The sequence below is a fragment of the Pseudophryne corroboree genome, chromosome 9 (genome assembly GCF_028390025.1).
Source record: "Pseudophryne corroboree isolate aPseCor3 chromosome 9, aPseCor3.hap2, whole genome shotgun sequence".
Lineage (NCBI taxonomy): Eukaryota > Metazoa > Chordata > Amphibia > Anura > Myobatrachidae > Pseudophryne > Pseudophryne corroboree.
In genome coordinates, this window is record NC_086452.1 from 317681532 (window position 1) to 317697591 (window position 16060).

The 16060-nt window shown below is 43.8% G+C and overlaps 1 protein-coding gene across 1 annotated transcript in view; it reads left to right on the forward strand.

Moving 5' to 3' along the window:
- Positions 1-16060, forward strand: part of DESI1 (desumoylating isopeptidase 1) — a 104641-nt gene that overhangs the window by 28594 nt on the left and 59987 nt on the right. Inside the window, exon 3 of the mRNA XM_063940460.1 lies at positions 7950-8019. Coding sequence (XP_063796530.1) covers positions 7950-8019 — 70 coding nt within the window. The remainder of the gene's footprint in view (positions 1-7949; positions 8020-16060) is intronic.

The following is a 16060-nucleotide window of genomic DNA, read 5'->3' on the forward strand; positions in this document are numbered from 1 at the left end:
AAACGAAGTGTGTGAAAGCGTGGGTTCCCCCGTTAAGAAACTGGTAATTTATAAAAAGTTACTGATGGCGTACCCTTTCCCGCCAGGTGGATAAGTTACGCTGGGAGATATCCCCTAGGGTGGATAAGGCGCTCACACGTTTGTCAAAAAAGGTGGCACTGCCGTCTTAGGATACGGCCACTTTAATAGGTGCCTGTTGATAAAAAACAGGAGGCTATCCTGAAGTCTGTATTTACACACTCAGGTACTAGACTGAGACCTGCAGATAGTGCTGCTGCAGCGTAGTCGGTGACCCTGTCAAACAGGGATACTAGTTGGAAAACATAAAAACATATTAAAGACGTCGTCTTATATATGGGGGATGCACAGAGGGATATTTTGCCGGCTGGCATCCAAAATAAATGTAATGTCCATTCTGTCAGGAGGGTATTAGAGACCTGTCACTGGACAGGTGATGCTGACTTAAAAAGCGCATAGAGAGCCTTATAAGGGTGAGGAATTATTTGGGGATGGTCTCTGGGACCTCGTATCCACAGCAACTGCTGGGAAGAAATAATTTTACCTCAGGTTTCCTCACAGACAAAGGTACAATCCTTTCGGCTTCAGAAAAGCAAGCGGGTCAAATGGCGCTTCCTTTCTGTACAGAGACAAGGGTAGAGGGAAAAAAGCTGCACCAGTCAGCCTGTTCCCAGAATCAAGATTCTTCCCCCGCCTCCTGTGAGGCCACACCATGATGCGGGTGCTCCACAGGTGTAGCCAGGTACGGTGGGGGGCCGTCTCAAAAATTTCAGCAATTAGTGGGCTCGCTCACAGGTGGATCCCTGTTTCTTTCAAGTAGTATTTCAGGGGTACAAGCTGGAATTCGAGATGTCTCCCCCCAGCCGTTTCCTAAAATATGCCTTGCTGACAACTCCCTCAGGCAGGGAGGCTGTGCTAGAGGCAATTAATAAGCGGTATTCCCAGCGGGTAATACTCAAGGTGCCCCTACTTCAACAAGGACGGGGTTACTATTCCACACGGGTTGGGGTACCGAAACCGCATGGTTCGGTGTGACCCATTTTATATTTAAAATCCTTGAACACAAAAATTCAAGTTCAAGATGGAATCGCTCAGGGCGGTTATTCCAAGCCTGGACGAGGGGGATTACATGGTATCCTGGGACATCAAGGATGCTTACCTGCATGTCCCCATTTACCATCCTCGCCAGGAGTACCTCAGATTTGTGGTACAGGATTACCATTACCAAGTCCAGACACTGCCGTTTGGACTGTACATGGCACCGAGGGTGTTTTATCAAGGTAATGGCCGAAATGTTGATACTCCTTCAAAAAAAGGGAGTTGTAATTATCCCGTACTTGGACAATCTCGTTATAAGGGCGAGGTCCAAGGAGCAGTTGGTAGTCGGGGTAGCACTATTTTGGAAAGTGCTACAACAGCATGGTTGGATTCTAAACAGTCCAAAGTCACAGCTGGTTCCTATGACACGTCTACTGTTCCTGGGGATGGTTCTGGACATAAACCAGAAATAGTGTTTCTCCCGGAGGAGAAAGCCAAGGAGTTGTCATCTCTAGTCAGAGACCTCCTGAAGCCAAAATAGGTAGCGGTGCATCATTGCACGCGAGTCCTGGGAAAAATGGTAGCTTCCTACGAAGCAATCCCATTAGGCAGGTTCCATACAAGAACTTTTCAGAGGGACCTGTTGGAGAAGTGGTCCGGATCGCATCTTCCGATGCATAGGCTGATAACCCTGTCTCCAAGGACCAGGGTATCTCTACTGTGGTGGCTGCAGAGTGCCCATCTTCAAGAGGGCCGCAGGTTCGGCATACAGGACTAGGTCCTAGTGACCATGGATTCCAGCCTTTGAGGCTGGGAGGCAGTCACACAGGGAAGAAATTTCCAGGGACTTTGGTCAAGTCAGGTTATTTCCCTACACATAAATATTCTGGACCTGAGGGCCATTTACAATGCCCTGAGGCCGGCAAGGCCTCTGCTTCAAAACCAGCCGGTACTGATCCAATCAGACAACATCACGGCAGTCGCCCATGTAAACCAACAGGGCGGCACAAGAAGCAGGATGGCGATGGCAGAAGCCACAAGGATTCTCCGATAGGCGGAAAATCATGTGTTAGCACTGTCAGCAGTGTTCATTCCCGGAGTGGACAACTGGGAAGCAGATCTTCTCAACAGACACGACCTCCACCCGGGAGAATGGGGACTTCCTCCAGAAGTCTTCCAATAGGATTGTACACCATTGGGAAAGGCCACAGGTGGACATGATGGCGTCCCGCCTCAACAAAAAGCTATAAAAGATATTGCACCGGGTCAAGGGACCCTCAGGCGATAGCTATGGACGCTCTGGTAACACCGTGGGTGTACCAGTCGGTTTATGTGTTCTCCCCTCTGCCTCTCATACCAAAGGTACTGAGAATAATAAGAAGGCGAGGAGTAAGAACGATACTCGTGGATGGCCAAGAAGAGCTTGGTACCCACAACTTCAAGAATTTATATCAGAGGACCCATGGCCTCTGCCACTCAGACAGGACCTGCGGCAGCAGGGGCCCTGTCTGTTCCAAGACTTACCGCGGCTGCGTTTGTCGGCATGGCGGTTGAACGCCGGATCCTGAAGGAAAAGGGCATTCCGGAGGAAGTCATTCCTACGCTTACTAAAGCCAGGAAAGAGGTTACAGCAACTCATTATCACCGCATATGGCGAAAATATGTTGCATGGTGTGAGGCCGAAAGGGCCCCAACAGAGGAATTTCAACTAGGTCGATTTCTGCATTTCCTGCAAGCAGGAGTGACTATGGGCCTTAAATTGGGTTCCATTAAGGTACAGATCTCGGCTCTGTCGATTTTCTTTCAAAAAGAACTAGCTTCAGTACCTGAAGTTCAGACATTTATAAAAGGAGTGCTGCAGAGTCAGCCCCCGTTTGTGCCTCCTGTGGCACCTTGGGATCTCAACGTGGTGTTGAGTTTCTTAAAATCACATTGGTTTGAACCACTAAAAACCGTGGATCTGAAATATCTCACGTGGAAGGTGGTTATGTTATTGGCCTTGGCTTCTGCCAGGCGAGTATCAAAGTTGGCGGCTTTGTCTTGTAAAAGCCCTTATTTGATTTTCCATATGGATAGGGCAGAATTGAGGACTCGTCCCCAGTTTCTCCCAAAGGTGGTGTCAGCGTTTCACCTGAACCAGCCTATTGTGGTGCCTAGGCTACTAGGGACTTGGAGGACTCCAAGTTGCTAGACGTTGTCAGGGCACTGAAAATATATGTTTCCAGAACGGCTAGAGTCAGAAAATCTGACTCGCTGTTTATCCTATATGCACCTAACAAGCTGGGTGCTCCTGCTTCTAAGCAGACTATTGCTCGTTGGATTTGTAGTACAATTCAGCTTGCACATACTGTGGCAGGCCTGCCACAGCCAAAATCTGTCAATGCCCATTCCACAAGGAAGGTGGGCTCATCTTGGGCGGCTGCCCGAGAGGTCTCGGCTTTACAATTTTGCCGAGCAGCTACTTGGTCAGGGGCAAACACGTTTGCAAAAATTCTACAAATTTGATACCCTGGCTGAGGAGGACCTGGAGTTCTCTCATTCAGTGCTGCAGAGTCATCCGCACTCTCCCGCCCGTTTGGGAGCTTTGGTATAATCCCCATGGTCCTTACGGAGTTCCCAGCATCCACTAGGACGTTAGAGAAAATAAGAATTTACTCACCGGTAATTCTATTTCTCGTAGTCCGTAGTGGATGCTGGGCGCCCATCCCAAGTGCGGTTTATCTGCAATACTTGTACATAGTTATGGTTAACTAAATCGGGTTATTGTTGAGCCATCTGTTGAGAGGCTCTATTGTTTCATACTGTTAACTGTGTTTCATATCACGAGTTGTACGGTGTGATTGGTGTGGCTGGTATGAGTCTTACCCGGGATTCAAAATCCTTCCTTATTGTGTACGCTCGTCCGGGCACAGTACCTAACTGAGGCTTGGAGGAGGGTCATAGTGGGAGGAGCCAGTGCACACCAGGTAGTCTAAGATCTTTCTAGAGTGCCCAGCCTCCTTCGGAGCCCGCTATTCCCCATGGTCCTTACGGAGTTCCCAGCATCCACTACGGACTACGAGAAATAGAATTACCGGTGAGTAAATTCTTATTTTAAGCCTGTTTGTGGTCCCGAAGCCGGACGGCTCGGTCAGACCAATCCTAAACCTGAAATTCCTAAATTTCTACCTAAAGAAATTCAAATTCATAATGGAGTCTCTCCGAGCAGTGATCTCCAGTCTGGAGGCAGGTGATTTTATGGTGTCGGTGGACATAAAAGATGCCTACTTGCATGTTCCCATTTATCCTCCGCATCAGGCTTACCTGAGATTTGCAATTCAGGATTGTCATTACCAGTTTCAGACGTTGCCGTTTGGTCTGTCCACGGCTCCGAGGATTTTTACCAAAGTGATGGTGGAGATGATGGTTCTCCTTCGCAAGCAAGGAGTCACGATTATCCCATACTTGGATGATCTCCTGATAAAGGCGAGATTCAGGGACCAGTTGGTGCAAAACGTTGCACTCTCCCTTCAGCAACATGGTTGGCTCCTGAACTTGCCAAAATCACAGTTGATTCCGACGACACGGTTGTCCTTTTTGGGAATGATATTGGACACAGAACTACAGAGAGTCTTTCTTCCAGTGGAATAGGCTCTGGAACTTCAGAGTCTGGTCAAACAAATTCTGAAACCAGCAAGAGTGTCAATCCATCAATGCATTCGGTTGCTGGGGAAGATGGTTGCGGCCTACGAGGCCATTCAATTTGGCAGGTTCCATGCCAGAGTGTTCCAGTGGGACCTGTTGGACAAGTGGTCCGGGTCCCACCTACACATGCACCGAAGGATAATCCTGTCTTCCAGGAACAGGGTCGCACTCCTGTGGTGGCTGCACATCTCTCACCTCCTAGAGGGGTTCGGGATCCAGGACTGGATCTTGGTGACCACGGATGCAAGCCTCCGAGGCTAGGGGGCAGTCACGCTGGGAGAAAACTTCCAAGGAAGATGGTTAAGTCAGGAGACTTGTCTCCACATAAACGTTCTGGAGTTAAGGGCCATTTACAACGGCCTTCTGCAAGCGGAACATCTTCGAGATCTGCCCGTACTGATCCAGTCGGACAATGTAACAGCAGTAAACCGTCGGGGCAGAGCGGCGATGGCAGAAGCCACAAGGATTTTCCGCTGGGCGGAAAAGCATACAAGCGCTCTGTCAGCGATCTTCATACCAGGAGTGGACAACTGGTAAGCAGACTACCTCAGCAGACACGATCTCCATCCAGGAGAGTGGGGCCTCCACCAAGAAGTCTTCGCAGAGGTGACAAGTCGTTGGGGAGTTCCTCAAGTAGACATGATGGCATCTCGTCTAAACAAGAAGCTTCAGAGATATTGTTCCAGGTCAAGGGACCCTCAAGCAATTGCAGTGGATGCACTGGTGACACCGTGGGAGTTTCATTCGGTGTATGTATTCCCTCCACTTCCTCTCATTCCAAAAGTTCTAAAGATCATATGAAGAACAAAGATTCGGGCGATCCTCATTGTCCCAGACTGGCCAAGGAGGGCTTGGTATCCAGATCTTCAGGAATTACTCATAGGAGATCCCTGGCCTCTTCCTCTGCGCGAGGACCTGTTACAGCAGGGGCCGTGCGTGTATCAGGACTTACCGCGGCTACGTTTGACGGCATGGCAGTTGAGCGCAAAATCCTAGCCCGTAGGGGTATTCCCAGTGAAGTCATTCCCACACTTATTCAGGCCAGAAAAGGGGTAACGTCTAAACATTACCACCGTATTTGGAGAAAATATGTTTCTTGGTGTGAATCCAAGGGGGCTCCTACGGAAGAGTTTTGGCTAGGACATTTTCTCCATTTTCTACAAGCTGGTGTGGATGCGGGCCAGAACGGCTCAGATTAGGAAAACAGAGGCTCTGTTTGTCCTGTATGCTCCCAACAAGGTTGGGTGTCCTGCTTCCAAGCAGGCCATTGCACGCTGGATATGTAATACGATTCAACATGCTTAGTCCACGGCTGAATTGCCGTTACCGGAATCGGTGAAGGCCTATTCTACTAGAAAGGTGGGCTCGTCCTGGGCGGCTGCCCCAGGGGGTCTTGGCATTGCAACTTTGCCGAGCAGCTACTTGGTCGGGGTCAAAAACATTTGCAAAGTTCTACAAGTTTGACACCTTGGCCGATGAAGACCTTAACCTTTGGTATAACCCCATGGTTCGATGGTGACCCCAGCATCCTCTAGGACGTATGAGAAAATAGGATTTTAATACCTACCGGTAAATCCTTTTCTCTTAGTCCGTAGAGGATGCTGGGGTCACCATAGAACCATGGGGTATAGACTGGATCCGCAGGAGACATGGGCACTTTAAGACTTTGAAAGGATGTGAACTGGCTCCTCCCTCTATGCCCCTCCTCCAGACTCCAGTTATAGGAACTGTGCCCAGGGAGACGGACATTTCGAGGAAAGGATTTATTGTTCATACCAGCTCACACCTATAAACAGAATTAAAAAGACATATGCACAACATGTAAATACATGTATTAAAAATCCCCAGAGTGTTTAAGAAAACAAGTGACTTGAAGATCTTAGGGCATGGAATACCTCACCCAGCAATGGTGGTGCGGTGGGCTTAGCTAAGTATAAGCAAGTGTGGGTCCCGGGCTGTGGATCCGCTTCTTGAAAAAGGTCTATGCAGTGACCGAAACGCGTTGAAGACCAGGATGATCAGCTGTGATTATCGATAAGACGAGTGACTGTGTGCTGAGGAAAATCTCTGTGCGGTGGTGCCAGGCTCCACAGCCCGGGACCTACACTTGCTTATATTTAGCTAAGCCCACCGCACCACCATTTCTGGGTGAGGTATTCCATGCACTTAGATCTTCAAGTCACTCTTGTTCCCTTAAACACTCTGGGGATTTTTAACACATGTATTTACATGTTGTGTATATGTCTTTTTAATTCTGTTTATATGGAATAAATTGTTTCTTTTTATGCCTGTGAAGGCTTTTTGAAACATAAGACTATTTGAATATGTGAACATTCATGAACTAAGGCGCCTGTTTCTGTTCCACTTGTTGTCCGCATTGTATATATCCAGGGATTGATGTTTGTCCCTATTTGTGTATCAACTAGGCTGCCGGGTTCATTCATTGCGCATCCTGTATGTGAATATTATTTGGACTTTTCATTTTTCACCAATTTTCGCACAATCCCGTTTTCGCGAATTTACATATGAATAGGGTGAATCTTGGGAGTGTGCATACCCACGAAAATTTATTTTTTTTCACTGCAAAAATGTCAATCCCTGTAAATTTCTTTCGGTTTCAGCGCTAATTGAATAACCCCAAAAAAAATGTAAGTATGTCTTTTTTTATTAGTGTGTGTGATTTTAAGATGTCCACTTTTTTTTTAAATTATCAATATATTTATTTTACTGTTACACAAATGTGGTCTGCCATAGAATATAGTGGAATACCTGCCTGGCTATGTCAAGCAATTACTTTAGAAAAGAGGGTGAAACACAATAGAACATCAGAACTAAAGAGGCAGCAATGTTTTGCTGATTCTTGTAGTTATAGAACATTTGGAGAGCAAAGAGTTTCCGAAGTCTTCATTTTACAATCACTCCGACAATGGTGTGTTTTTGTTAAATTCACATAATTGTTAATTGTTTGTAGAAGAATTAATGTTTTCTATTTTTCCATACATCTACAATGTTGTTTTGGATGGCTATGATGTCTTTTTCTTCCAAGTATATTTTTTGGTATCTGATATTTAATACATAACATTAATGCCCGTGAAACATTAATAATTCTGTCCAAAAATGTGTGATTGTCATGTGTCCTAGCTAAAGGTCATGTGACTGTAGCTCAATCTCACCAGTTGCCGTTAACCATTATGTGCTTTGTTGCCCAGGCACACTTCCATCGTTGTCTTTGAAGAGGAATTCTTCTATGGCGGAGGGGGCATCACTAGCTGTGTGCCGGTAAGAACATGATTGCCAGTGTCTCCGGTGTTGCTATGGGATGGCTTCCTCAGATTTGTGCAACCCTTTAATAACTAAGAGTGTAACAGAAATGTCATTTTACAGTATGCCAATGTAATGAAGTCTGTAGAATATCAGCAATTCTAAAGCATATAAAATAAACTATTTGTAGCCTGTATGCTCATTTGTGTTGGGCTATCTTTGATAAGGAAGTCTTACTAAAAATAAAAAATAAATCACAAATGCTGCTTTAACTTCATTTTTGAGAATATATCAGTTGAGGTCAGTGAATGCACATTTCCTGTCCCCTCCGTCAGTATATCTCTGATCAAGATGTTAGCATTTCCATTAGGATTAGGGGCAGAATTACAGTAAACAGACTGTGTCGGCATTTCAACCATGTCTACGTAACTTAGATGTTTACATGGTCAATTTCGGCATCATGAACATGAAGACATTGTGAATGTCGAACATTCACCACACCTATTTAAAATATACCATTTACTGAACTTTATTTTGAATACATCCATTCTATGGAATTACCTCACTCATTCAACAAGACTTCCTGAATCACACTCTTTGCGGGGAATTCAATTGGGTGTGAGGTAAAAAAAAACCTAGCTTACCTCACACCCAATTTGGACGGTCCCTATAACCACGGTATCCAATTTAAAAAAAAAAAAAAAATGGTTGTGGAGTTTTCAGCGCTCAAAACCCTGTTGCGTATAACAAAAATAAAAAATAAAAGATACCTGTCCGGTGGTCTCCCTCCATCTTCTGACTGAGGAGGGGGGACTGCTGGGAGGCTACAGGTGGTGCTGCTAGGATATGTAGTTCTCCCAGCATCCAGGGCGGGGGGGGGGGTTACACTTACACCGGGGGTCACAGACACACATTCATACATATATATATATATATATATATATATATATATATATATATATATACACACACACACTACATACCGCTGCTGCAGAAGGCCCAGCTTCTGATGCTGGGTCAGGTCAGTAATTACAGCCTAATTTAGCTAATTGGAAACCTCCAATTGCTTAATTAGTCTTCAAGGGGGTTCTTGCCAGGGTGCCAGAGCAAGTGTTGGTGATTTTTCCTAAAATTAAGGATTTTCTGTATAATCAAATTTGCTGTGGAGGTGTGAGAAAAAAAAATATGCAGTGCGCGTCCCATTGTCAGTCCCCTAATTGAATAGCAAAACTCAACTGAATCTGCCACTTAAACCGCCTTGCCTACCACACCTCTAAACAGTCCTATAAATACAGTTAGTCTCCTAATCAAACAGCCTTCTGACCCCACCCAACAGGGTTGGATTACAATCTTTGGGGGACTTCATATAGCTAGACATCAAATAACTTCAGGCGTCACAAATGTGTTAAATACAGTTTAGTGCCTTCAGCGCACATTATGCCAGACAGAAACCCCAATTCACATATGCCACAGTGTCCATTGGAGAAATAGCTATGTGAAAGGGCCCCTGGGTGACCGCCCCAGCCGCCCTGTTGTTAATCTGGCTTTGACATACACCCCCAAACCCCACCTCCCCCCACTCCAAATCAACATTGCCATGTGACTGGATCATTTCACCCCACAGAGTACTTGCATTATCCCCATTGGAATCTGTGTGAACCAATAGTAGGAACACTATATGGTCTAATGCAAAGTATTATGGGGGTTATTTAGAGTTGTTAGCAAACCAAAAAAGCACACTCATGGGCAAAACCATGTTTCACTGCAGGTGTGGCAGATGTAACATGTACGGAGAGATTTCGATTTGGGTGGGGTGTGTTTAAAATTTAAATTGCAGTGTAAAAATAAAGCAGCCAGTATTTACCCTGCAAAGAAACAAAATAACCAACCCAAATCTAACTCTCTCTCTGCACCGTTACATCTGCCCCACCTCCAGTGCAACTTGGTTTTGCCTAATTGCTAACTTTTTTTGTTTGCTAACAACTCTGGATAATGCCTATGTTCCTATGTATAGATGAAGCTGAAGAGTGATTAGAATTATGTTGTTCGTTTAGTACAGTTGGCCTGAATTCTGACCCCTGGCACCAGTTTCAGTGGTGTTTACTACAGAGTCCCTGCATAACATCCATCTGCAGTCTCCAAACACTTTTGTTATTCCACACTTACTCATCACATACCACCTCATGATGAAAACAAATCGCCCAATAACAACTTTGCAATTTTATCCACAACCAAAAATACATAACAGTATAGAAGAAAGGAAAAATGCCAGAAAAACACTGTAGAGGAGAAAAAGCAAGGATGTCACCAATAGTACAATTTTGGGAATGAAAAGGAAAAAGGTAATCTATATAATAAAATTTAGTGCTGTTTACAAAAACAGACAGATTAGGGAGATGGATTAAGAGGAGGGAAAAAAGGAGGGAAAGGGGGGCACTGAAGAGGAGGCAAACCCCAGGCAGTGCCATAAATATCTAGGTGTAGATTTAATAAAGCTTCTGAAAATGTAAAGTCGTGGTGTTGCCCATAGCAGTCAGTCAAATTTTAGCTATCCATTCTCTGCTGCATTTAAATAGTGTTGAACAGAGTCTGATTGGTAGCTATTGGCAACACAGCTACTTGTCTGTATTGGAAAATTTAGGGCCGGATTCAATTACATGTGGTAATTTACTGTGCTGGGAAAAGTGGTTGCCTTGGGATTTAACTCCCTTGACTATTTAATTACAGCCCCTTTTTCCTCGCACAATAAATCACCTGCTACCAGGCGTTAACCCATAGAATCTGGGATAAGTTCACCGGTGCCATGGGTTAACAGTTTTGCAGCACCTGCGATCTGGGCAGTTAACTTTGATTTCTGTTGGAGCCTCCTCAGGCTCGAACAGAAATCTGCGTTAATTGAGGGCTGATCTTAGGCTATAATTTAATAGCCACTGGGTCATTCCATGCCAGTTCACCCAGGCATGACACTCACCGACTCGGATTTTCATGATACTTTGTACACTTGATACTACCACAGATCTACTAACCCATGTCAATTTTTTCTGCTCTTGGCCTCATAGTTTTTGAGATATTGTGGGTCAAAGTTTTGAAAAATTGCTGGGAAATGCCACTCTTGATGCTCCATTTTTTTCTGTGGTGTATCTGGTCCACGTATCACTTTGAAATTTTGACCCTTTGTCAATTGAAATATGGAGATTCTGGAAAAAAAAATGTTTTAGCAATCTTGCTTAACTCCGAGAGTTCATTATACATTCCTTTATGTCATACTTAATGATTTTTTTTTTGGTGCAAAAATTAAAAGTGGGTTCAATTAGAATTATCAACCTAAGCCAGATGAGTTCTCATGTTCCTTTTTTGTTTAATTTGAATCTTAAAATATACTTTAAAAGGCGAAAGAAAAATAATGGGATTTTGATTGCCTGTATGAGTATTTTAATGTTTAATTATAATTCTCACTTTAAAAATGAAAATTACTATTGGGTATAATTTTGCCCGCCAGGGGAGTATTTTCATTTGTATTTTTCTATGTGTATGTGCAAATTTCCAATTACACATAGGGGAGTATTCAGTTAGGTGCGATAACCGTTTATTTGCACGAAAAACTGATTTTACTGCAAATCGTGAAAGACGATTAGCCGCAATAATTTATCATCGACAATTTAACCATGGTTAAAAAGAAAGAATATAATATATATGTATGTGTATATAGTAAACACCCACACATATATATAGAGCCTCGGCGCCGACTGAGCTAAGGAATCCCTCCAAATAGGAAAAAATATCCCAATATGCTGCAGCTCTATATGGGAGATCACTGATTCTCCCAAAAATTGAGAAAAACAACCTGATTACAAAATAAAGCGCTGCATACCGGAAATTAATTAATGCTAATTTAATAACACATTAAAAGTGATCAATTACAACACATAAACATATTGCATTCACATAAACCCATTTATAATAAAATTATTAAAATTAATTTAATTAACCTATAAATGAATCTAGATCAAAACCTATCAATGATGCATCACTGGTATATTAGCTATCTAATAACTGCTTGACTTTCGCTGGGGGGCCCCCTGATCTCCGTTAATCGATCACAGTTATATCCTTTTAAGCCATTAATTGCCAAGATGTTAGTTTCCAGATGACCAATTAGTGAGTTAGTATAGCAAGTGTAGTTAGTAAAACCAGCAATGTCCATTCACTGATATTAGTATGACAGTTTAGTCCTCCAAGGTTAACATGGACATATAACCATAGTATTAATCAGCTCTATTGCAAATCACATAAGCTGTCCTGGGCACTGGTTGCCGAGTGGGCTTTGATAGTCAGGGAATCTCACCGACCAGCTGATTGTCTGCTCCGGCAAAGTTTCTGCTGTCGACTCCTCCCTTCGACCGTGCCTCACCTCAGACCCGCTCGAATATACGTGTCCCAGAAATCAACGTGGCTCAGTCCGGTTGTTAACCTCCTCGTTCTCAACGCGTTTCTCCGCCTTTGAATTCAGCGGCTTCCTCAGGAGAATTATTACTGTGACTCCCCGTCAGTAATAATTCTCCTGAGGAAGCCGCTGAATTCAAAGGCGGAGAAACGCGTTGAGAACGAGGAGGTTAACAACCGGACTGAGCCACGTTGATTTCTGGGACACGTATATTCGAGCGGGTCTGAGGTGAGGCACGGTCGAAGGGAGGAGTCGACAGCAGAAACTTTGCCGGAGCAGACAATCAGCTGGTCGGTGAGATTCCCTGACTATCAAAGCCCACTCGGCAACCAGTGCCCAGGACAGCTTATGTGATTTGCAATAGAGCTGATTAATACTATGGTTATATGTCCATGTTAACCTTGGAGGACTAAACTGTCATACTAATATCAGTGAATGGACATTGCTGGTTTTACTAACTACACTTGCTATACTAACTCACTAATTGGTCATCTGGAAACTAACATCTTGGCAATTAATGGCTTAAAAGGATATAACTGTGATCGATTAACGGAGATCAGGGGGCCCCCCAGCGAAAGTCAAGCAGTTATTAGATAGCTAATATACCAGTGATGCATCATTGATAGGTTTTGATCTAGATTCATTTATAGGTTAATTAAATTAATTTTAATAATTTTATTATAAATGGGTTTATGTGAATGCAATATGTTTATGTGTTGTAATTGATCACTTTTAATGTGTTATTAAATTAGCATTAATTAATTTCCGGTATGCAGCGCTTTATTTTGTAATCAGACAATTTAACCATGAATTTCACTTCACTCATTCTGAGCATGTGCAAAGTTGGGGAAAATAAAGGTAAAAATGTCAGGATTTGGTTCAGAAGCCCTGGTACCCCCCCGTCCCCTCCCTCCTAATGATTATGTTAGGCACCTTGAATTATTTTTAACGGGACAATAATGTAATTTTTGGGGTGAAAAAGTGCAAAGAGACTGAATTTGGGGTTCAAAGAATGTGACCGGTACATTGGGGTGCTTTCAGGGCCGGTTCTGGCGCTCTGTGCGCCCCGGGCGGCAATGGGGGTCGTGGTCATTTACGCCCCCTGTACAGACTGAAATGATGTGCGGTGCGCGATGACGTCATCGCGCACCGCACAGTAAAGGACCTCTCCACGAAGGGAAACTAGATGCGTACTTCACAGCGGCAGCGGGGGGCAGCGGCCAGCGGCAGCAGGGGGGCAGCGGGGGGCACACAGCAGCAGCGGATCTTGCCCTGGTGCGGCGCCCTCTGGATGGCGCCCTGCGGAAGGCGGCACCCCAGCCAAAAGTCCTGCTTGCCCGTGGCAAGATCCGCTACTGGGTGCTTTATGAGTGGGAAAGACTTGCAGGTGGGAGTAGTCAGTCTTTTTCCACTTTTTTTTTTTTTTTTTAAAGTCTCCTAAAATGACCCAAATATATACTTATACCCATTTTTATGTACCCCTAATTTAATCAGAGCACTTATTTTGCTGGAAAGAAATTGCTTTTATCATTTTTTTTCCATTTTAAAAAAAATGCATGTAACAGCCATTTGACGCAATTTAATACCCCAAATCTATTTAATATGACCTCTAATACACTTCTATACTGTTATCCTATGTTAATTTGGCATTTTTTGAGGTACATGCTGATTTCCCCATTTTCACTGTAAGAATTTTCACGCAAATCCTGTTTTCGAGATTTTTAAATTTGCACCTATTCAATTTCAAAATCCCGAAAACAGGATTTGGGCAAAAATTATTGCAGTGAAAATGCAAAAATCGGCCTGTAGGTGAAGTGAAATTCACGGTTAAATTATCAATGACAAATTATTGCGGCTAATTGACAGGGGTCTTTCACAGTTTGCAGTAAAATCATTTTTTTGTACAAAAATCGCAGCTAATTAAATACTCCCCTATGTGTAATTGGAAATCTGCACATACACATAGAAATATACAAATGAAAATACTCCCCTGGCGGGCAAGATTATACCAAATAGTCATTTTCATTTTTAAAGTGAGGATTATAATTAAACATTAAAATACTCATACAGGCAATCAAAATCCCATTATTTTTCTTTCATAGCCTTTTAAAGTATATTTTAGGATTCAATTTAAACAAAAAAACTGAACTAACAAATCATCCGCCTTAGGTTGATAATGCTAATTGAACCCACTTTTTTTTGCACCAAAAAAAATTAAGTGTGACATAAAGGAATGTACTGTATAATGAACTCTCATAGTTAAAGTAAGATTGCTAAAACATTTTTTTCTAGTATCTCCATATTTCAATTGACGATGGGTCAAAATTTCAAAGTGATTCGTGGATTAGGCACTGAGATGTGATATTATTTATTAATTTATTTTTTTCCAGATACACCTCACACAAAAAAAAACGGAGCATCAGGAGTGGCATTTCCTAGCAATTTTTCATAACTTTGACTCCCTATAGCTCAAAAACTATGAGGCCTAGAACAGAAAAATGTAACATGGTTTAGTAGCTCTGTTGTAGTATCAAGTGTACAAAGTTTCATGAAAATCTAAGTCGGTGGGTGTCATGTCTGGGTGAACTGGCATGGAATGACCCCACAGCATATCAATTAGCCTGCGTTAATCAACCAGGGCTAATTGACTTTGGCCCTTTATTGCACATTAATATCTTATAAGCTTGCCAGTAGGGGGACCTTTTACTTCTTTGTCTGTCTGTTAGTTAATTCAGTCTTGTTTTATTGCCATATTTCAAATTATCAGAGGGGGAAAAAAAGCTTATTAAGTAATTTTGGTTCTCCTCGTAACTATTGGTTTTTATTGTCCATGGGATTCTAGCTCTGTACTGCACTCAATTTATTTTCTAAACAATATTTCTCTAACGTCCTAGTGGATGCTGGGGACTCCGTAAGGACCATGGGGAATAGAGGGGCTCCGCAGGAGACAGGGCACTTTAAGAAAGAATTAGGAATACTGGTGTGCACTGGCTCCTCCCTCTATGCCCCTCCTCCAGACCTCAGTTAGAATCTGTGCCCGGACAGAGCTGGGTGCACTTTAGTGAGCTCTCCTGAGCTTGCTAATAAGAAAGTATTTTGTTAGGATTTTTTATTTTCAGAGAGATCTGCTGGCAACAGACTCTCTGCTACGTGGGACTGAGGGGAGAGAAGCAGACCTACTAACTGCGGATAGGTCATGCTTCTTAGGCTACTGGACACCATTAGCTCCAGAGGGATCGAACACAGGAACGCACCCTTGGTCGTCCGATCCCGGAGCCGCGCCGCCGTCCCCCTCACAGAGCCAGAAGCCGGCGTGAGAAGCAAGAAGACTTCGAAAGTGGCGGCAGAAGACTCCAGTCTTCATATGAGGTAGCGCACAGCACTGCAGCTGTGTGCCATTGCTCCCACATTACACCCACACACTCCGGTCACTGTAGGGTACAGGGCGCAGGGGGGGGGGCACCCTGGGCAGCAATTAGAGACCTCTTGGCAAAGTGGGCATATATACAGTTGGGCATTGTATATATGCATGAGCCCCCGCCATTATTTTGCACAAAATCGCGGGACAGAAGCCTGCCGCTGAGGGGGCGGGGCTTCTTCCTCAGCACTCACCAG